The sequence below is a fragment of the Tachyglossus aculeatus genome, chromosome 22 (genome assembly GCF_015852505.1).
Source record: "Tachyglossus aculeatus isolate mTacAcu1 chromosome 22, mTacAcu1.pri, whole genome shotgun sequence".
NCBI lineage: Eukaryota > Metazoa > Chordata > Mammalia > Monotremata > Tachyglossidae > Tachyglossus > Tachyglossus aculeatus.
Window position 1 is genome coordinate 32,115,323 of NC_052087.1, and position 19,866 is coordinate 32,135,188.

Below are 19,866 nucleotides of genomic sequence, written 5' to 3' on the forward strand. Positions count from 1 at the left end.
TCTTTGCTCATTTGAGGAGTTAGGAAAACATTAAGAAGTAAGTATTGTGAAAAGGGCAACTCTTTTTCCTCCCCAAATATTTTCTCTACTCTCTAGGAGATAGGCCCTAAAGACCAAGAGAGAATTAAGATAGATATTGCGTAAAGCAAATCTCTCATTTTCCCCCTCAACTATTCTCTCTGTTCTCTTGAGAAGCAGCGTGGCCTAGTGGAAAGAGCAAGGGCTTGGGAGTTAGAGGTCATGGGTTCTAATCCCGGCTCCACCACTTGTCAGTTGTGTGACTTTGGGAGAAGTCACTTCACTTATCTATGCCTCAGTTACCTCATCTGGAAAATGGAGATTAAGACTGTGAGCCCGACATTGGACAACCTGATTACCTTGTATCTACCCCAGTGCTTAGAACAGTGCTTGGCACATTGAAAGCGCTTAACAAGTACCATCATCATTATTATTGAAGAGTTTGGCTTTATAGACCCAGTACAGAATTCAGGGTTAGATATGGCATGGAATGAATCTCTCCTTTTCCTCAAATATTCTCACTGCTTGCTCCAGCCTAAAAGAACCAGAGGAGAACTGGAAACACTGAACAAAACAACCTCTACCTTTATACCTCAAATATTCTCTCTGCTCACATTTGGCCCTAAAGAACCAGCAGAAAATTTAGTAGATGGCATTGCATGAAGCAAACGTCTTCTTTTCCTCCTCAAATATTCTTTGCTCCCTTGAGGAGTTAGGTCTTAAAAACACAACGCGAGAACTAAGTTGGAGATGGAGCAAATGTCTCCTTTTCCTTCTCTAACATACTCTCTGCTTGTTCAGCTATAAAACTCGAGAGAATTAAATGGGAAACATTGCATAAAGCAAATCTCTCCTTGTCCACCGCAAATATTCTCCATGCTCTGGAGAAGTTAGGCTTTAAAAACCAAAGAGAACATTAAGAAGTTAATATTGCACAAAGCAAATCCCACACTTGAAAGGAATTTAAATACTTTCCGATCATTGAAAACCAGAACATGGATCAGTTTTAAAGCATTTGTTTTAATAATGTGAGTTGTAATATTAATGAATATTATGGCATTTTTAAGTGTTTACTAAGTTTTAAGCACTCGCGTGGATACAGTGTAATCAGTTCAGATGCAGTCCATGTCCAACATGGGGTTCAAAGTCTAAAGAAGGGAAAGAATAGGTATTTAATTCTCATTTTACAAATGAGAAAACTGAGTCACAGAGATGTTAAGTGACTGGCCCAATGTCACACAGCAGATACGTGGTGGCACTGAGATTAGAACTCAGGTCTCCTGACTCCAAATTCTGTGTTAGAGTCATAGCCCTGTAAGGAATCTATTGTTCCTTATATGTTTCATCACTGAAAATGTTTCTCTAAAACTTTTTTAAAAGCATCCTTCACATCCTTGTTCCTTAGACTGTAAATTACTGGATTCAACATGGGAATCACAATGGTATAAAATAGAGACACCACCATGCCATGCTCCAGAGAGTAACTTGAATTGGGTCTGACGTACGCGGCGAGTATTGTACTGTGATATATGGTCACTCCTGCCAGGTGGGAGGCGCAGGTTGAAAAAGCCTTGTGTCTCCCTTGAGCGGAGCGGATCCTCAGAATGGCAGCCAGGATGTAGCCGTAGGAGACGAGCACAATCAGGACGGTGACCACCTCGATAGAGCTCACAAAATTGAAGAGTAACAGTTCGTTGATGTGCGTATCGGAGCAGGAGAGGGATAAGAGTGGAGGGATATCACAGAAAAAATGCCTGATTTCATTGGAGCCGCAGAAGGATAAACTGAAGGTGGCAGTTGTATGTAAGATGCCATGCAGGAGGCCACCAGTATAGGAGCCAATGATGAGCGACACATAGATTCTGGGTGACATAACGGCCGTGTAGAGCAGAGGATTAGAAATGGCCACATAGCGATCATAAGCCATGGCAGCCAGAAGAAAACTCTCAGTGGTTCCAAAGGTTACCAAGGAAAGCATTTGTGTGGCACAGCCAGAAAAAGAGATGGATTTATTCCCCACTAAAAAATTCACCAACATCTTGGGGGTGACCACTGAGGAGTAGCAGGCATCCAGAAAAGATAGGACACTTAAGAAATAGTACATGGGATTGTGAAGCCGGGAGTCCATTCTAATCAGTCCAACTATGCCTAGGTTCCCCACCAAAGTGAAAAGATAGATGGCTAGAAACACCAAGAACAGGATGATCTGTATCTCCCCAGGAACCTGGAATCCCATCAGAACAAACTCAGTTACAGTAGAGTTATTATGCATGTTCACTGCCACCATGTCCAATCTGTAAATTATGCAGAGTATGGAAATTAAGAACTGAGCTGAAATTATCCTTTTATCATTTGTAAAATGATTTAGCCTTACATAGACATTTATCAGATATTGATCGATGAAGTCAGTGTATTTATTCAGTGTCAGAGCTCTATTTTCTTCATTCTCCTTAAATGAAAATGACCCAATTCAGTAGACTGCTTTAGAGTGAAATATGGACTGGATTCCCTTGAAAGCATCATACTGTATAATTTCAAGATGTTTTGCAAATTTCACCTCGACTTCAAACTTTCTTTGCTTTAAACATTCCTTCTTCTTATCGATCTCCACAAGCCCAGAGAAATGGAAGCATGAGTAACCTGGGTGAGTTTGAGTCCTAGACAATTTAGATAAATGAGAATTAAAAAAAAAAACACACACACAATTCCATTCCTTTCGTAATTGATTTTGCACACAAATGTTGCTTCTCTCCCTTAGGCCTCTCTAATTTTTCCTTTATACAGTTGACATGTCACCTTTTCTAAGTGGTATATGTAAGATATCATTCTCATCTTTCCAAAACTCCAATAACTACCTATTCCTTCTTTTGTGATGGAAGCCCACAACATTTTCCTTCAAGGTTCTCCATCTGTTGCTTCAGTCTTAGCTACTGCGGTGGGACAGGTGAGAACGAGGCACAATGAGGAGGTGAGCAGCAGAGGAGTGGAGTGTGCGGGCTGGGCTGTAGAAAGAGAGAAAGGAGGTGAGGTAGGAGGGTCAAGGTGATGGAGAGCTTTGAAATCAATAGTGAGGAGATTGTAATGTACTCTCTCAACTGCTTAGTATAGTGCTGTGCACACAATAAGTGCTCAGTAAATATCACTGATTGATTATGACCTCTCATTCCACATCTGAGTGGTGAAGTTACCCATGAGGGTTTGTTTGTGAAATACAAGAGGCTGAGCTTATACTATACAGTGCTGGAAAGGGAAATGCAGAGTATGTGACCTCTCAATAGCTCTCTAATCTTATAATTCCAATCTTATGATTCCACTTTGACCTGTACTACAGCTAATAATGTGAATCTGGGACCCCAAATCCACTATTTCCAAAGGAAAAATTGGTTTTCCCAAAATTATCAAAATATTTCCCTCAACTTTCCATTTCCTTTTGTTCATTCAAACACAATCAAAGCTCAGTCCTGGTGAGGATCACACTTCTTACGGAGAAACAAACTAGTGCATATAGATGCAGACAGTCTAGATTTCAGTACATCTCGGGGAAGTATTTTATTGATTCATTGAATGGAGAGGACTCTAACTGATCTATTGGCCAATTCTTTGGTTCTTGTCCTGTAAACAATGAAATCAGCTTAAGAAATCTGCCCTGTTTTCTAATTCAGAAGCCAAACCTGCCCCGTGGCTACAAGGCATGGCCAGGTCTAACAACTGACTTCAGTTGTCACTACCGAGTGACTGGCTTATAGACACACCAAGAGCGACGCGGAAGAGATCAAAATATATCGGGCTAATACATGGTTTGGGATATATAATAATGTCAGTTTGCATGGACTCATCTAAATTATCATTACAATCATCATTACATTTGTTCATCACTTACTTTGTGTCAAGCATGTTCGAAGTGCTGGGGTAGATACAAGTTAATCAGTCACAAATGATTTAAAATAGAGACTACTTTTGATGAATCAGAAATAGAATTAGATTTTTATAGAAAAATCACTCCTGCTCATGGCCAAATAACATATCACTATTTCCCATTATATATGTCATCTTCCCGTTAAAGATAAAGGTGCAGATAACTTAAAATGTTTGGAGCATTGTTTTAAAGTCACATTTCTTAAACCTCTCCAGCATAACCAGTTTCCAAAAGAGTAGAAAATGTCCCAAAATCCATGTGGTGTTTGGAGCCGGAAGAGAACGTCTGTGACACCCCTTCTTTATATTAAGAGGGTCAGTCTCTGTTTCTTTAAACACATTTATGTATAGGAGAGATGATTCAAAGAAAAAGCTCTCTAGTCCTTTGAGGTTGCAAAGATTTTTGACCCCCAATAAGAACAGCTGTTCAGTCATTGTAAACCACTTTGATTTCATAGAGAGCTTTCCAGTCTAGTATCACCAATTATTTCTAAACAAGGAAGGCATCATAATTAAAATTACAATAATGTATGCAATGAAGAACAACAGAAGACAAGCATATCATATCGAGTTATAGCCTTGGGGATTCAATTTATCTGTTCTTAGTTCTTGAGTCTGCTAAGTTATTAAGGAAAAAAAAAAAAGCTACCACCCACTCTGTTCCCAAGTGCATTTTGACGGTGTTCAATGTTTCTCCTCTCGACGTCTCAAATCCTAGTACTTACATAGAGATCGAAGGGGGCATTTCTTCCTTAGTTTCCGAAGCCGCTAATGTGAAGGGTGAGGAGGTTTTTTATCTTGTGTTTGATGACATATGGGACCTGATCTCTGAAGCATTTCATCCTCAGGAGAGCAGAGGAGCTATAATTAATCCTACTGAATAATGGCTGATTTCTTATTTGTGTGTTGAAATTTGTATAGTTGGAGCAGCATGGCTTAGTGGAAAGAGCATGGGCTTGGGAACCAGAGGTCATGGGTTCTAATCCTGACTCTGCTACTTGTCAGCTGTGTGACTTTGGGCAAGTCACTTCACTTCTCTGTGTCTCACTTATCTCATCTGTAAAAGGGGGATTAAGACTGTGAGCTGAGCCCCACGTGGGACAACCTGAATGCCTCGTATTTACCCCAGTGCTTAGAACAGTGCTTGGAATATAGTAAGTGTTTAGCAAATACCATTATTATTATTATTATTAGGAAGCAAGTCAGTGTCGGGCTGTGCAGGGGGTTAAATGAGCTTTTTCCCACTGAGGTTTCCCTTTAGACAGTGATTGAAGTGGCTCTGACAGGAAGCAGTAGAACAGGAGTTTGGGGAAAAAACGCTGAGGGGAAATACCACTTTTCATTTTAGCCTTTAGGTAACATTTTTGTCTATCATCTTGGATTCTTTTCCTTATAGAAGCACTAGTAGTAGTAGTGGAAGTAATAATAAAATGTTGTAGTAAGTATAGTAGTGCTATTTAAATAGAAAAAGCAAACACCTGCTCCTAAATAGCTCGTTGTAATCATGACAAAGAGAGATGAGCTGGAGGTGCTGGGTGGTGGTAGTTGTTTCATCTGGAAGAGTTGGAAAAAAGTGTCCTCTTCCTCAGCATTCAGTTTTTCCCTCTAGACCATTAGCTCCTTGTGGACAGGGAATGCACCCACCAACTCTATTATATTGTACTCTCCCAAGTCCCTAGTACAGTGCTCTGCACATGGTAAGTGCTTGATAAATACCATCGATTGATGTTAGTAATGGCATATCACTGCATGCCCTGCACTGTATTAAGCACTTGGGAGGTAAAAACAGCACACTGCCTCCCCATAAGGACTGTAAGTGCCTTGTGGGTAGGGAATGTGTCTGTTTGGCTCAGTGGAAAAGAGCACAGGCTTTGGAGTCAGAGGTCAGGAGTTCAAATCCTGGCTCCACCAATTGTCAGCTGTGTGACCTTGGACAAGTCACTTAACTTTTCTGTGCCTCAGTTCCCTCATCTGTAAAATGGGGATTAAGACTGTGAGCCTCAGGTGGGACAACCTGATCACCTTGTAACCTCCCCAGTGCTTAGAACAGTGCTTGGTGCATAGTAAGCACTTAATAAATGCCATTATTATTATTATTATTATCATCATACTGAGATCTCCCAAGTACTTGACACAGTGCTCTGCATGCAGTAAGTGCTCAATAAATATAACTGAATGAACTAATACGGAGCTTACACTTTCTAGTGGAGTAGACTGGCATAATAGTACTTAGAAGCGGCGGATCAAAATTGAATATATAACAATTGAATATATAACTGAATAAATGCATGTACAGAAGTCCTGAGGAGGATATAAATTGGTACTGAAGTGCTAGAAATGGCTGGCAGGTTTACATGACTTGGGGTGCTGGGAATTAATTGGGGAAAGTATGTTGGAAGAGGTGGACCTTTCAGGAAGGTTAGGAATAGGGGGAAATTCTTAGCCTGTCAGATTTGGGGAAATAGGAAGTTCTAGGACAGGAAAATGGTGTGAGCATAAGGGGAGAGGTGGGAGAATTGAAAGCATGTGTGCATAGTCAGAAGATTAGCAGTAGAGGAATGAAGAAACAGGGCTGGAGAGAAGCAAATGAAGACAGCAAATATATAATGTGAAATAATTTGGTGAAGAGCCTTGAAGCAGGTTATTGGGCCTGGAGTAAAGCCCATCACAAACACCATAAAATTCATCCCAGGTGTTTTGTTCTTGCTTTTATGGTATTTGTTTAGTGCAGAGAAGCAGCGTGGCTCAGTGGAAAGAGCACGGGCTTTGGAGTCAGAGGTCATGGGTTTGAATCCCAGCTCCGCCACATGTCTGCTGTGTGACCTTGGGCAAGTCACTTAACTTCTCGGAGCCACAGTGACCTCATCTGTAAAATGGGGATGATGACTGTGAGCCCCACGTGGGACAACCTGATCACCTTGCATCCCCCCAGCACTTAGAACAGTGCTTTGCACATAGTAAGCGCTTAACAAATGCCATCATTATTCATTATCATTATTAGTATGTGTCAAGCACTGTTCTAAGTGCTGGGGTAGATTCAAATTTTAGCAGGTTGGACACAGTCCCCGTCCCACAGAGAGCTCACAGTATAAGTAAGAGGGTGTAGGATTGAATCCCCATTTTACCATTGAAGAAATTGAGCCTAAGAGAAGTTAAGCCACTTGCCCAAGGTCTGGAATTGGAACCCAGGTCCTCAGATGACCAGGCCTAGGCTCTTTCCTCTAGGTCACATTGCTACTTTTCCAAGTTTTCCTTGACACCTGTCACTAGAGTTAGGCTAGCAATTTCCCTCCCCACTCCCCGGATAGGCAGAGTTGGGGGGCGGTGGGGAATCAGTATAGATGAGGCTCTGTACTAAGGGACAATTTGATTGAAGGGTTTCCCTGGTCCCATCAGCAGTCCTTTTCTGGGTTTGGAAAACTTGGCTAAAACAATTTTAAGAGACAGGATTGAGATGGAATGGGGCAAGGACAAGCTGGGTACTGGTCTTTGTAAGTGGGGTTTATGGATTAGGGCCGGACTTTGTTTCACAATCTATTTCACACTATTAGGAGAGGTCACTTGGGAATGTTCAAAGCATTCTAGAAATTTAGTGACATGACACAATAAGTAAACACTGTCTAAATGAAAGCACCAAATATAGTACCTGAATCAAGTTCTCAGTCTATACTAGATAACTATTTATATATTTATTTATGTGTAAATAAATATATATATATACATAAATATATTTATTTAAATATATTTACATATTTACTATTCTGTTTATTTTGTTAATGATGTGCATGTACCTTTAATTCTATTTGTTCTGATGACTTTGACACCTGTCTACATGTTTTGTTTTGTTGTCTGTCTCCCCCTTCTAGACTGTGAGCCCATTGTTGGGTAGGGACCATCTCAATATGTTGCCAACTTGTACTCCCCAAGAGCTTACTACAGTGCTCTGCACACAGTAAGTGGTCAATAAATATGATTGAATGAATGAATGAACTAGGTAAATTAAATTGTGACAGGAGGTGATGATTCTGGTAATTCAGGAAAAACAAAAAATTCTTTCACATGAAATTCTCAAACTGAAGAAAATGTATTTTCTTTCTTGAAGTAGTCATTCCTTCATTCAATTGCATTTATTGAGCACTTATTGTGTGCAGAGCACTGTAATAAGCACTTGGGAAGTACAAATTGTCAACATATAGAGATGATCCCTACCCAACAACAGGCTCACAGTCTAGAAGCATCTGGATAATTACTTCAATTACTTCACTTATTATTATTATTATTATTAATAATAATAATAATTGTGGTCTTTGTTAAGCTCTTACTATGTGCCAAGCACTGTTCTAAGCACTGGGGTAGATGCAGGGTGATCAGGCTGTCCCACATGGGGCTCACAGTCTTAATCCCCATTTTACAGATGAGGTAACAGAAGCCCAGAGAAGTTAAGTGACTTGCCCAGAGTCACACAGCTGACAAGTGGCAGAGGCAGGATTAGAACCCATGACCTCTGACTCCCAAGCCCGGGCTCTTGCCAATAAGCCACGCTGCTTATTACTGAACCTGGCTGAGAACTGTCATTTTTCAAACATCTCATCTAAGTGTTAAACAAAATTTAATCAAAAATAATATGAATCCTGAACCTGGCTCGGAATTGTCATTTCTTGACATCTCATCTAGGTGTTAAACAAAATTTAATCAAAAATAATATGAATCCTGCCTATCAAGAGCATATAGTCTATCACAGAAAACAAAAATAATATAATGTAGATGCAAAGGCCTGGACAGATGAACATAAACATTCATCATCATCAACAACAACAATAACATTTTTTTAAATGATAAGTTTTGAGGACATAGCCACACATGCAGGGCACAAAGGACAAAGCGATTGTTTAAGGGGCAGGGTAAGAAATCATAGGCAGAGCACAGGCCTGGGAGTCAGAAGGACCTGGGTTCTAATCCAGACTCTGCCACGTGTCTGCTGAGTGACCTTGGCCAAGTCATTTAACTTCTTTGGGCCTCAGTTACTTCATCTGAAAAATGGGAATTAAGCCCTATGTGTGACAGGGACAGTGACCAACCTGTTAAGCTTGTATTTACCCCAGTGCTTAATACAGTGTCTGGCACATTACAAGTGCTTAAAAATACTATTAAAATACAGCAACAAAATAATAGACAAAGTAGAATAGGGACAAGGGAATAACTAGGGGAAGGGGAGGAATGAAGAGGGAAAGTAGTGTCTCTGAAAAGCAGGAACAATAGGTGGGAAACTTTCTTCTGTAAAAGAAAGATCCCAAAACCGTTTACGTCTGGGCCTAAGTCTGGTCGTGAAATAAATAATAATTGTGGTATTTGTTAAGCACTTACTGTATGCCAAACACTGGACTAAGCACCGGGGTGGATACGAGCAAATCAGTTTGAACATTATCCCTGTCCCACATGGGGCTCACGGTCTCAATCCCAATTTTACGGATGAAGTCACTGAGGTACGGAGAAGTAAGGTGACTTGCTCAAGGTCATACAGCAGACAGGTGGCAGAGCCAAGATTAGAACCCAGGTTCATGCTCTATCCACTACACCATGCTGCTTCTCAAATGAAGCAGCGAAATGACTGGCCTTCTTATTTGGGTGGTGGTCACGCTAAGCTCACAGCAAAAGTCACTGGCTGAAAGTCTGGGGACCTCACTATGCTGCGGACCATGGGCTTGCAGATGGTTGAGAGCAATCAAACCCCCCATTTTGGCCAGCAGGACGACTTCTGCGAGTGAAAAACCGAGCACGAAAATGTGTCACTCATCCTGAAACTGAAAACATTTTTCATTCATTCAGTCTTTCACTCATTCAGTTGTATTTATTGAGCACTTTCTGTGAGCAGAGCACTGTACTAAGCACTTGGAAAGTACAATTCAGCAATAAAGAGAGACAATCCCTGTCCATAACAGGCTCCCAGTCTAGACCATGGGCTTGCAGATGATTGAGAGCAATCAAACCCCCCATTTTGGCCAGCAGGAAGACATCTGCGGGCACAAAACCAAGCACGAAAATGTGTCACTCATCCTGAGATTGAAAATGTTTTTCATTCATTCAGTCTTTCACTCATTCAATCATATTATTGAGCACTTTCTGTGTGCAGAGCACTGTACTAAGCACTTGGAAAGTACAATTCAGCAGTAAAGAGAGACAATCCCTGTCCATAACAGGCTCCCAGTCTAGACCATGGGCTTGCAGATGGTTGAGAGCAATCAAACCCCCCATTTTGGCCATCAGGACAACTTCTGCGGACACAAAACCGAGCACGAAAATGTGTCACTCATCCTGAGATTGAAAATGTTTTTCATTCATTCAGTCTTTCATTCATTCAATCATATTATTGAGCACTTTCTGTGTGCAGAATACTGTACTGTGCACTTGGAAAGTACAATTCAGCAATAAAGAGAGACAATCCCTGCCCACAACAGGCTCACAGTCTAGAACGGGGGAGGCAGACATCAAAACAAGTAAACAGGCATCAGTAGCACCAATATAAATAAATAGTATTATAGATATATAGACATCGAAACAAGTAAACAGGCATTAATATAAGTGGCTTTGGAATTCTTCAGCATCTCTACAGGGATCGAGGAGGAACATCAAAGATCTGTGCATGACAAATTACCAAGGAAGAAATATATGGGGAAATGAAGTAGGGAAATAATCCTAATTAGCACGAGCAACCCAAGGTTTCCCACTACGATGGCAATATAGAAGCTACTCAAGTGATATGTGTGGGAATGTGTCTACCAATCCTGTTGTATTGTACTCTCCCAAGCCCTTAAGTGCTCTGCCACATTAAAGGCTCAATCAATACCACTGATAATTATACTACTGTCTCCAGGCATTGAGAAGCAGCGTGACTCAAAGAGAAGCAGTGTGGCTCAGTCGAAAGAGCCCGGGCTTTGGAGTCAGAGGTCGTGGGTTCAAATCTCGGCTCCGCCACTTGTCAGCTGTGTAACTCTGCTCAAAGTCACTTCACTTCTCTGTGCCTCAGTTCCCTCATCTGTAAAATGGGGATGAAGACTGTGGGCCCCCCCGTGGGATGACCTGATCACCTTGTAACCTCCCCAGCGCTTAGAACAGTGCTTGGCACATAGTAAACGCTTGATAAATGCCATCATTATTATTATTATTATCACTATTATTATTGAATGACTAAACCATTCAGTTGTGTGATTCTTCTCCCAGTTTAGTTCTTGGTTATATAATAATCATAACAATAATGTCATTTATTAAATGATTACTGCATGCCAAAGCACCTTGGCAGACATAAAATAACCAGGAAGAACTGTCTCTGCCTATTCTAGGCTCACAATCTAAATACAGAGGATAGATATCAATGTGCAGATGAGGAAACTAAATCACAGGGAGGTTTATTGATTGACCAAGGTCTCACATAGAGACCAGATAGAGAAGCAGTGTTGCCTAGTGGAAAGAGTACAGGCCTGGGAATCTTTCATTCCTTCAATCGTATTTATTGAGCGCTTACTGTGTGCAGAGCACAGTACTAAGCACTTGGAAAGTACAATACAGCAATAAAGAGAGATAATCCCTGCCCACAATGAATTTACAGTCTGGAGTCAGAGGATCTGGTTTCTATTCCAGTTCTGCCACGTACCTTCTGGGTGATCTTGAAAAAGTCACTTCATTTCTCTGTGTCTCAGTTCCCTCATTTGCAAAATGGAAATTCAGTGCCTTTTCTCCCTCCCACTCAGATTGTGAGCCCCATGTAGGGCCTGAGTATATCATATCTACCCCACTGCTGAGTACAGTGCTTGGCACAGAGTGTTTAACAAAGAACACAAATATTGTTATTATCATTATTATTGTTACTGGTTGAATTATTGGGACTAGGATCTAGGTCTCTCGACATTCTAACTGATACTCTTTCTAATATTTACTATTGTAATAATAGATATGTCGATTTTATTCACGACATAATGTACAACTCAAGACCCTTAAAGAAAAGAAATTTGCCCTCGATAGTTAAAATTTTCCTTGTTTCCTTGCTGCATACATGTGGGCCTCATGAAATTATTATTGTTTGGAAAGAGTCCCAGGTGAATGGAATGTAGGGATATGGATTACCTTTATATAGCCATCCAAGCATATATATGGGTGTGGGCTATAAAGATGAGTGAAAATAGTCCATTCCAAATGGTGCTCATGTAAAGTTGTCCTCTGCAGTGCGGTGGCATTTGCCACATTTAGCACCTTTTCATGGTCCCTCAGACTTCATGACAGTCCATAGTTCCATGCTGTCTCCGAAGCAGTTCACAATCACCTGCATATCTTCTTCCAGACTTTCTTCAAGTTTTAAAAGTTCCTGAAGGATTATCGCAAATGATTTTGACCATTGTCTGAAGTCTGTTGAGTTGGAGGTTTCCCAGTGGAACAGAGGCTGTCCGAAGAACTTTCAGTTCTTGTATCATCCTCAAGCCCAGCAGAATGAAACAGATTGCTTTACTCCCTCTGATGATTAGGAAAGGATCTTAAAGTGTACTTCTAAATCCAGCTCAATAATTACACTGCTGAGGAGCAGAGCTTCTGTTGTCCACCCAACTTAATTAATAATAATGATGTCACTTATTAAATAATAATAATAATCATAATAATGGCATTTGTTAAGCACTTACTATGTGCAAAGCACTGTTCTAAGCACTGGGGAGGTTACAAGGTGATCAGGTTGTCCCACGGGGGGCTCACAGTCTTAATCCCCATTTTACAGATGAAGTAACTGAGGCACAGAGAGACACAAGTGTGCTGATGATATCAACTAGTTTTATAAAGCTTATATCTACAACATAGATGTTCTTGTGTTACTTTTATGCTCATATTATCTTTTCAACTGATCATGCCATCTGCTTTTCCACATTTTATTCTGAAGCTACATGGTGATTTGGGAACTACGTGGTTTACTATATTCTTCAGTAGTCAGCCTAGGAGGATTCTGGCTGGTTTCTATCCCTCCCTGGAAAACAATAAGGGACCGTTTGTGTTGTTTTCTTGTTTTTGTTTTTGTTTTCATTTGCTTTCTTAATATTAGTTGTTAAGTACTTACTACATGCCAGGCATTGTACTAAGCACTGGAGTAGATACAAGCTAATCAGGTTGGGCACAGTCCCGATCCCACATGGAGATCACAGTCTTAATCCCTATTTTACAGATGAGGTAACTGAGGCCCAGAGAAGTTAAGTAACTTAACATAAGAATAATAATAATAATAATAATAAAGAATTCCAAAGACCACAATAATGTACTAATAGCCGTCATCTAAGGCCAGTTCTCTCTATTTTCTGGGTTAGAAGTTATCATTTAATTCATAAGGTTGAGGGCAAGCCTCTGATCCTAAACTCAGTTCACAATCCTTCCTTGCTAAATTACCCAAACCACCTAAATGATCACGGGAATTCTGTTTCTCAAAATCAGTTTCTTTAGAGCTTCCTTCACCTCCTTGTTTCTCAAGCTGTAGATCAGGGGGTTTAGCATGGGGATCACCACCGTGTAGAAGACTGACACCACACGATCTTCATTCAGTGAATAGCTGGAACTAGGTCGTAGATACGTAAAGATTAACGTCCCATAGAATATGATGACGGCCGTCAGGTGGGAAGCACAGGTAGAGAAGGCTTTGTGCCTACCCTCGGCTGAGGGCATACGCAAGATGGAGGCGAGGATATATGTATAAGAACTCAGAATGATCAATAACGTGCCTAACATATTCAATCCTGCACACGTGAAAATGATATTTTCATTCACGTGGGTGTCTGAGCAGGAGAGTTTGAGGAGTGGAGGGCTATCACAGAAAAAATGTTGGATGACATTAGAGTCACAGAAAGACAGGCTACTTATGTAACTTGTATGAATCACTGAATTCAAGAAGCCTGCAACATATGCCCCCATGATCATTTTAAGGCAGATTGCCCTGGACATGATAACTGTATAGAGCAGAGGATTGCAGATGGCAGTGTAACGGTCATAAGCCATCAACCCAAAAAGGATACATTCAGCTGTGGCCAAGGCAATGAAAACATACATCTGCAGAAAGCACCCCACAAAAGAGATGGTTTTCCTCTCAGATAATAAATCCACCAGCATCTTGGGGGTGACGGTGGATGAATAGCAAACATCAGCAAAGGACAAGCTGATGAGAAAAAAATACATGGGGGTATGGAGTCGTGAATCCAACCAGATCAACAACATCATCCCCAGGTTCCCTAGCACGGTGACCACATAGACAGCTAAAAACAGGATGAAAAGAATGAGCTGGAGCTCCTTGGAGTCCACAATCCCCAGGAAGACGAACTCAGTCACGGTTGTGCGATTTAGGTCAGGCATTTATTTATTCCTTACGATGTTCACATCCGGGTACACGTGGGACACGTTTTCTTGGATTCCCCATCAAACATTTAGAGAGGAGGCAGTATATCCACACACCAGAGAAACCTAGAAGAAAAGCAACTCAGTAAGTGACAGGGCAAAACCATGAAGAGTTCTAGAGGGAAGGTGTAAGAGCAGTTCGCTGAGAAAGGAGGCAAACAGAATGGTTTCCAATTTCAATTTGATAAACATGAAGGATTATCACTCAACTAAGATCAGGTACATTCAGCTCATCGGTCAATTTAGAGTATTCATTTGTGGCTTATCTCTGCAGATTTCTCAGCGCTCATCAGCTGCAACCCTACCAGCTGTCAGAATCTTCTCTTAGGCACTTTCTCCAGAGTATTGCAGAAAGAGAATGATTCTGGGAGTCATGAGGCCCAAATTTTGGTCTCAACTCCACTGTTGGCCTGCTGATTGACCTAAGGCAAGTCACGACTTCTCAACATCAATTTCCTCTTCCTGGAATGGGGAATTAATCTCTGCCTCTTCCTACCTCCCGGAGATATGGTGAGAATTGATTGAAATTGTTGATGTGCAAATTCATTAATTCATTCAACGGTATTTATTGAGCACCTACTGTTTGCAGAGCACTGTACTAAGCTCTTGGGAGAGTACCATACAACAATAAACAAACACATTCCTTGCCCACAACGAGTTTATGGTCTAGGATATTATTGGAAATAAAAAACGGTATAGAAATTCACTCTACAGTCAGGTTTTCCACTGCCCAAGTGTTCACCTTCTGTTTTGAAGAGAACACAATGTATTCTTCTGACAACATGCTTCTAACTGGAAAGTGCCTAAAGAAATGATTGTGTGTAGGTGTGTAGCATTAGACTGTGAGTTCACTGTGGGCAGGAATGTGTCTGTTGTTATATTGTACTCTCCCAAGTGCTTTGCACACAGTAAGTGCTCAATAAATACGATTGAATGAATGAATCAGACACAGAGTGTTTCACCATAAGTTTTCCTTAATGCAGGTTCTGCGTTCCCCCTGCCTTTTCCATTAAGTACTCTCTCCAGGTATAATAGTGATGGCATTTGTTAAGCATTTACTACGTGCGAAGCACTGTTCTAAGCGCCAGGTATGCATGGGACTCGTTTTTTGGTTTCCCCATCAAATGTTTAGAGAGTAGAAAAGAGGGTGAGTCATTTCCACTGCCTTCTCACATCATCTGATGGGCCAAAGAAGCACTCTTCCTTTCCAGACGAGGTCTACCCTTTTTGGCTCTATCTGTGGTTCTGTATTGTCCGCATTATTGCTCCCCTCCATTGGATGAAGATTACTGATAGCTGAGAGTACTTAATTCCTTTCTACCTCCAAGAGATGAGAAAATGAACAAGATCACCAGCGTGGCTCAGTGGAAAGAGCCCGGGCTTGGGAGTCAGAGATCCTGGGTTCTAATCCTGGCTCTGCCACTTATCGCCTGTGTGACCTTGGGCAAGTCACTTAACTTCTCTGGGCCTCAGTTACCTCATCTGTAAAATGGGGATTAAGATTGTGAGCCCCACGTGGGACAACCTGATCATCTTGTATCTCCCCAGTGTTTTGCACATAGTAAGCACTTAACAAATCAATCAATCAATCAATCATATTTATTGAGCGCTTACTGTGTGCAGAGCACTGTACTAAGAGCTTGGGAAGTACAAGTTGGCAAATACCATTATTATTATTATTATTATTATTATTATTATTGTTATCATTATTACTATTATTATCACCTCTGTTTTAGATTTTCCTCAAACATACATTAGCTTGCAAGTTTATTATTTTAGGTGAAATGTGACTTTGGGCACGTGACTCTGTACAGAGTACAGTTTCTATGTACCCTGGCCTGGCTGAAAGATCTACTGCCCTGAATCCTGGATCATGGTGTTGCTTTTATTTCCTACCATCCTACTTCCACTATCCAAATCCCCAACATGCCTCTCAATGCCAGCATCTTTAGCCAAGGGTGTCAAATTAAAGGGTGGGTTAGGAGCACTCCAGAGCTCTCTGCCCCACGTCTCTCTTTTTTTGGCAATAAAATGGGTTATTTCCTAGAATTGCTCATCTGATACAAGGTTGTAGCAGGTTGTTGCCCCTACACTCCAGGGGAAACGTGCTAATCTGCTGCATTTCTCATTGATGAACTGACTTTAGTGTGTTCTAAGCAGTGCTACCCCTCTCAGGGTCACACCTGGAGAGTTTCCAGTACTCTACCACTCACTACACCAGGAGGGAGAGTCAAGCAGAGGCATACCCATTCCATTCCTAGCTTGGGCAGTGGCTAGTGAGTGGAAGGAAATCTGTCAGAAGTCAAACCTCACCTGTGCTGGGTAGCAGCAGCATGGGAGAGAGTCGAGTGCAGAGACTCATTTAGTGTGCAGATGGAGGCAGTGGTAAACAAATTCCCTATTTTTACCAAGATAACTCTATGGATAAATTACCAGAATGATTGCAGGTGGAAGTGGGACGTTCTGGGAGAGATTTGTCTACGGCGTCACTTTGGGTTGGACACTACTCAACAGAATAGGACAACAGGCAGTGCTAACACCTCATCACTTGCCTGATGCGTAACCTTGGGCAAGTCACTTAACTTCTCTGTGCCTCAGTTTCCTCATCTGTAAAATGGGGATTCAATACCCACCTTCCCTCTTACTTAGACTGTGAGCCCACTGTGGGCCAGGGACTCTATATGACCTGATTATCTTGTATCTATCCTAGCACCTACTATACTACTTGGCACACAGTAAGCACTTCATTATGGTTCGGGGTAGATACAAGCTAATCAGGTTGGACACAGTCCCTGTCCCATTTGAGACTCACAATATCCATTTTAGAAATGATAAAACTGAGGCATAGAGAAGTTAAGCGACTTGCCAGAGGCTACATAGCAGACAAACAGCAGAGCCAGAATTAGAATTCAGATCCTTCTGATTCCCAGGCCCATGCTCTATCCACTGTGCCAGGTTACTTCATTTAAAAAAGCCCACACAGTTTTAATTATCATTAAAATTCAGCAAGCCATAGTGGATAGGGCATGGGCCTGAGAGTCTAAGTTATGGGTTATTATCCCAGGTCCACCATTTGCCTGTAGTTTGACCTTGGGCAAGTCACTTCACTTCTCTAGGCCTCAGTTACCTCATCTGTTAAATGGGGATTGAAAATATGAGCCCCATGTGGGACAGAGACTGTTGCCAACCCAATTTGCTTGTACTCACTCCTGTGCTTAATTCAATGCCTGGCACATAGTAAGTGCTTAACAAATATCATAATTATTATTATTATTATTATCTAAATACTCATCAGCTACAAAGTTTGTGGAGATTGGAGGGCTATAGGAGGTAATAATAATAATAATGATGGCATTTTTTAAGCGCTTACTATGTGCAAAGCACTGTTCTAAGCACTGGGGGGGGGACACAAGGTGATCAGTTTGTCCCACGTGGGGCTCACAGTCTTCATCCCCATTTTACAGATAAGGTAACTGAGGCTCTGAGAAATTAAGTGACTTGCCCAAGGTCATACAGCAGACATGTGCTCTGCACATAGTAAGCGCTCAATAAATACGATTGATGATGATGTGGTAGAGCTGGGATTCAAACCCATGACCTCTAACTCCAAAGCCCGTGCTCTTTCCAAAGGGAAAACTCATCATTCTAGGAACAGACTGTTTAGGAATCTCTTGCCTTGTCTTATTCTGTCGAGCCGTCTCTGAGCCATAGTGACACCATGGACGTGTCTCTCCCAGAACATCCCACCTCCGTCTGCATTTGTTCTGGTAGTGTATCCATAGAGTTTTCTTGGTGAAAATACAGAGGTGTTTACCATTGCTTTCTTCCGTGCAGTAAACCTGAGTCTCAACCCTCGACTCTTTCCCATGTCACTGCTGCCCAGTACAGGTGAGTTTCATTTGTAGCAGAATTGTCTTCCACTCGCTAGCCATTGCCCAAGTTAGGAATGGAATGGGTTTGCCTCTGCTTGACTCTCTCTCCCATAGCCGAGACTGGTAGAGTACTGGAAACTCCCCAGGTGCGATCCTGGGAGGGTCTTAGGAATCTCTAGTAAAGTTTATTTATAAAATCCCCGAGTGAGAATTGCTTCTGGGTAATCTCAGCCCCAGACTGATTAACTGGTAGTGCTATCTCCTACCCCAGTGCCCCGGATTATGCCAAGTGATGACACTTTTCCTCTTTCCACTTTTCCCCTTTTCCTCTATTCCTCCTCCCCTCCCCATCACTCTGACTCCCTCCCTCTGCTCTACCCCCCTCCCCATCCCACAGTGCTTGTATATCTACGTACATATTTGTTATTCTATATATTTTATTAATCATGTGAATATATCTATAACTCTATTTATATTAATGCTATTGATGCCTGTCTACTTGCTTAGTTTTGTTTTGTTGTCTGTCTTCCCCCCTTCTAGACTATGAGCCCGCTGTTGGGTAGGGATTGTCTCTATCTGTTGCCAAATTTTACTTTCCAAGTGCTTAGTATAGTGCACTGCACACAGTAAGCGCTCAATAAATATGATTGAATGAATAAATGAATGACATTCCAGAGGCAGCGACTAGGGCAGGCAAACCATGCAAAATATGGTATCACAATGGAGCCATATAAGGTTGACTACAATCGACTGACCGAATAATAAATTGCTATCGGGTTAAACCGCAGTAGGTTACCTTCTGAGTCTGCTCTCTTTGTAATTTCATTAGGGTCTTCAGTTGGACGCCGAATAGTAAATGAAAATAATCCACTTATTCTTCACGATTGACTGTTAAATGGATCTAGGCATTTAAATAGGCATCGCAGGATGACACTTAATTCCTTGGGCTATCAACCTTCCTAGGAGGATTGGGTAGGACAAGGGAGTTAAATAATTTGCTTTTCATTGACTTTACAGGTCTGTTCTGGGATCCAATTGGGAAGTGTTCGTCTTGGGTCTCAAGACTTTTGAGATACGTTTCCCCAAATGATTTCAAGGATGACAAAATATGAAAGCATAAGGATTGGGCAGTTCAAAACAATTAGTCAATCAGTAGTATTTATTGTGCCCTTACTGTGTGCAGAGCACTGTACTAAGCACTTAGGAGAGTACTTTACAATAGAATTAGTAAACACGTTCCCTGCCCACAATGAGCTTACAGCCTAAAGGGGGAAACAGACATTAATACAGATATATAATTTACAATATAACTTTATCATGCTTTCTTCCAGGTTGATTCACAGATCACGTTTTGGAGATAGAATATACTCGGCTCTAAGGGGACCAGATAGGTTGTATCAACATTCCTCTGTTGATAGCAAAGGTGGGACACACACTATCAATCAATCAATCATATTCATTGAGTGCTTACTATGTGCAGAGCACTTTACTAAGCACTTGGGAGAGCACAATACAACAGAATTAGCAGACACTTTCCCTGCCCACAATGAGTTTACAGTCTTGAAGGGGAGACAGGCATTAATATGAATAGACAATTTGGAACTAGATGTTCCAAATATATTAATGATGGCATTTATTAAGCGCTTACTAT

General features: G+C 41.3%; 2 protein-coding genes and 2 non-coding genes across 4 annotated transcripts; 1 reads left to right on the forward strand and 3 right to left on the reverse strand.

Annotated features, from left to right (window-relative positions):
- Nucleotides 1-1,363: 1,363 nt before the first annotated feature.
- Nucleotides 1,364-2,305, reverse strand: LOC119943760 (olfactory receptor 1102-like). Its single transcript, XM_038764921.1, has one exon. The coding sequence runs from the start codon at nt 2,303-2,305 to the stop codon at nt 1,364-1,366; it is 942 nt and encodes a 313-aa protein (XP_038620849.1).
- A 9,876-nt stretch (nt 2,306-12,181) lies between these two features.
- On the reverse strand, nt 12,182-14,313 carry LOC119944056 (olfactory receptor 5F1-like). Its single transcript, XM_038765282.1, has 2 exons — nt 13,369-14,313; nt 12,182-12,289 (listed from the first exon to the last, which is right to left on the reverse strand). Exons 1-2 carry the CDS (start codon nt 14,299-14,301, stop codon nt 12,182-12,184), a joined length of 1,041 nt encoding a protein of 346 aa, XP_038621210.1. The 5' UTR covers nt 14,302-14,313.
- Nucleotides 14,314-16,508: 2,195 nt separating this feature from the next.
- On the forward strand, nt 16,509-16,646 carry LOC119944391. The gene has a single exon (XR_005455874.1). It is a non-coding gene; the product is annotated as a small nucleolar RNA SNORA7 (small nucleolar RNA).
- A 1,594-nt stretch (nt 16,647-18,240) lies between these two features.
- LOC119944238 lies at nt 18,241-18,379 on the reverse strand. Its single transcript, XR_005455735.1, has one exon. It is a non-coding gene; the product is annotated as a small nucleolar RNA SNORA7 (small nucleolar RNA).
- Between the last annotated feature and the right edge of the window lie 1,487 nt (nt 18,380-19,866).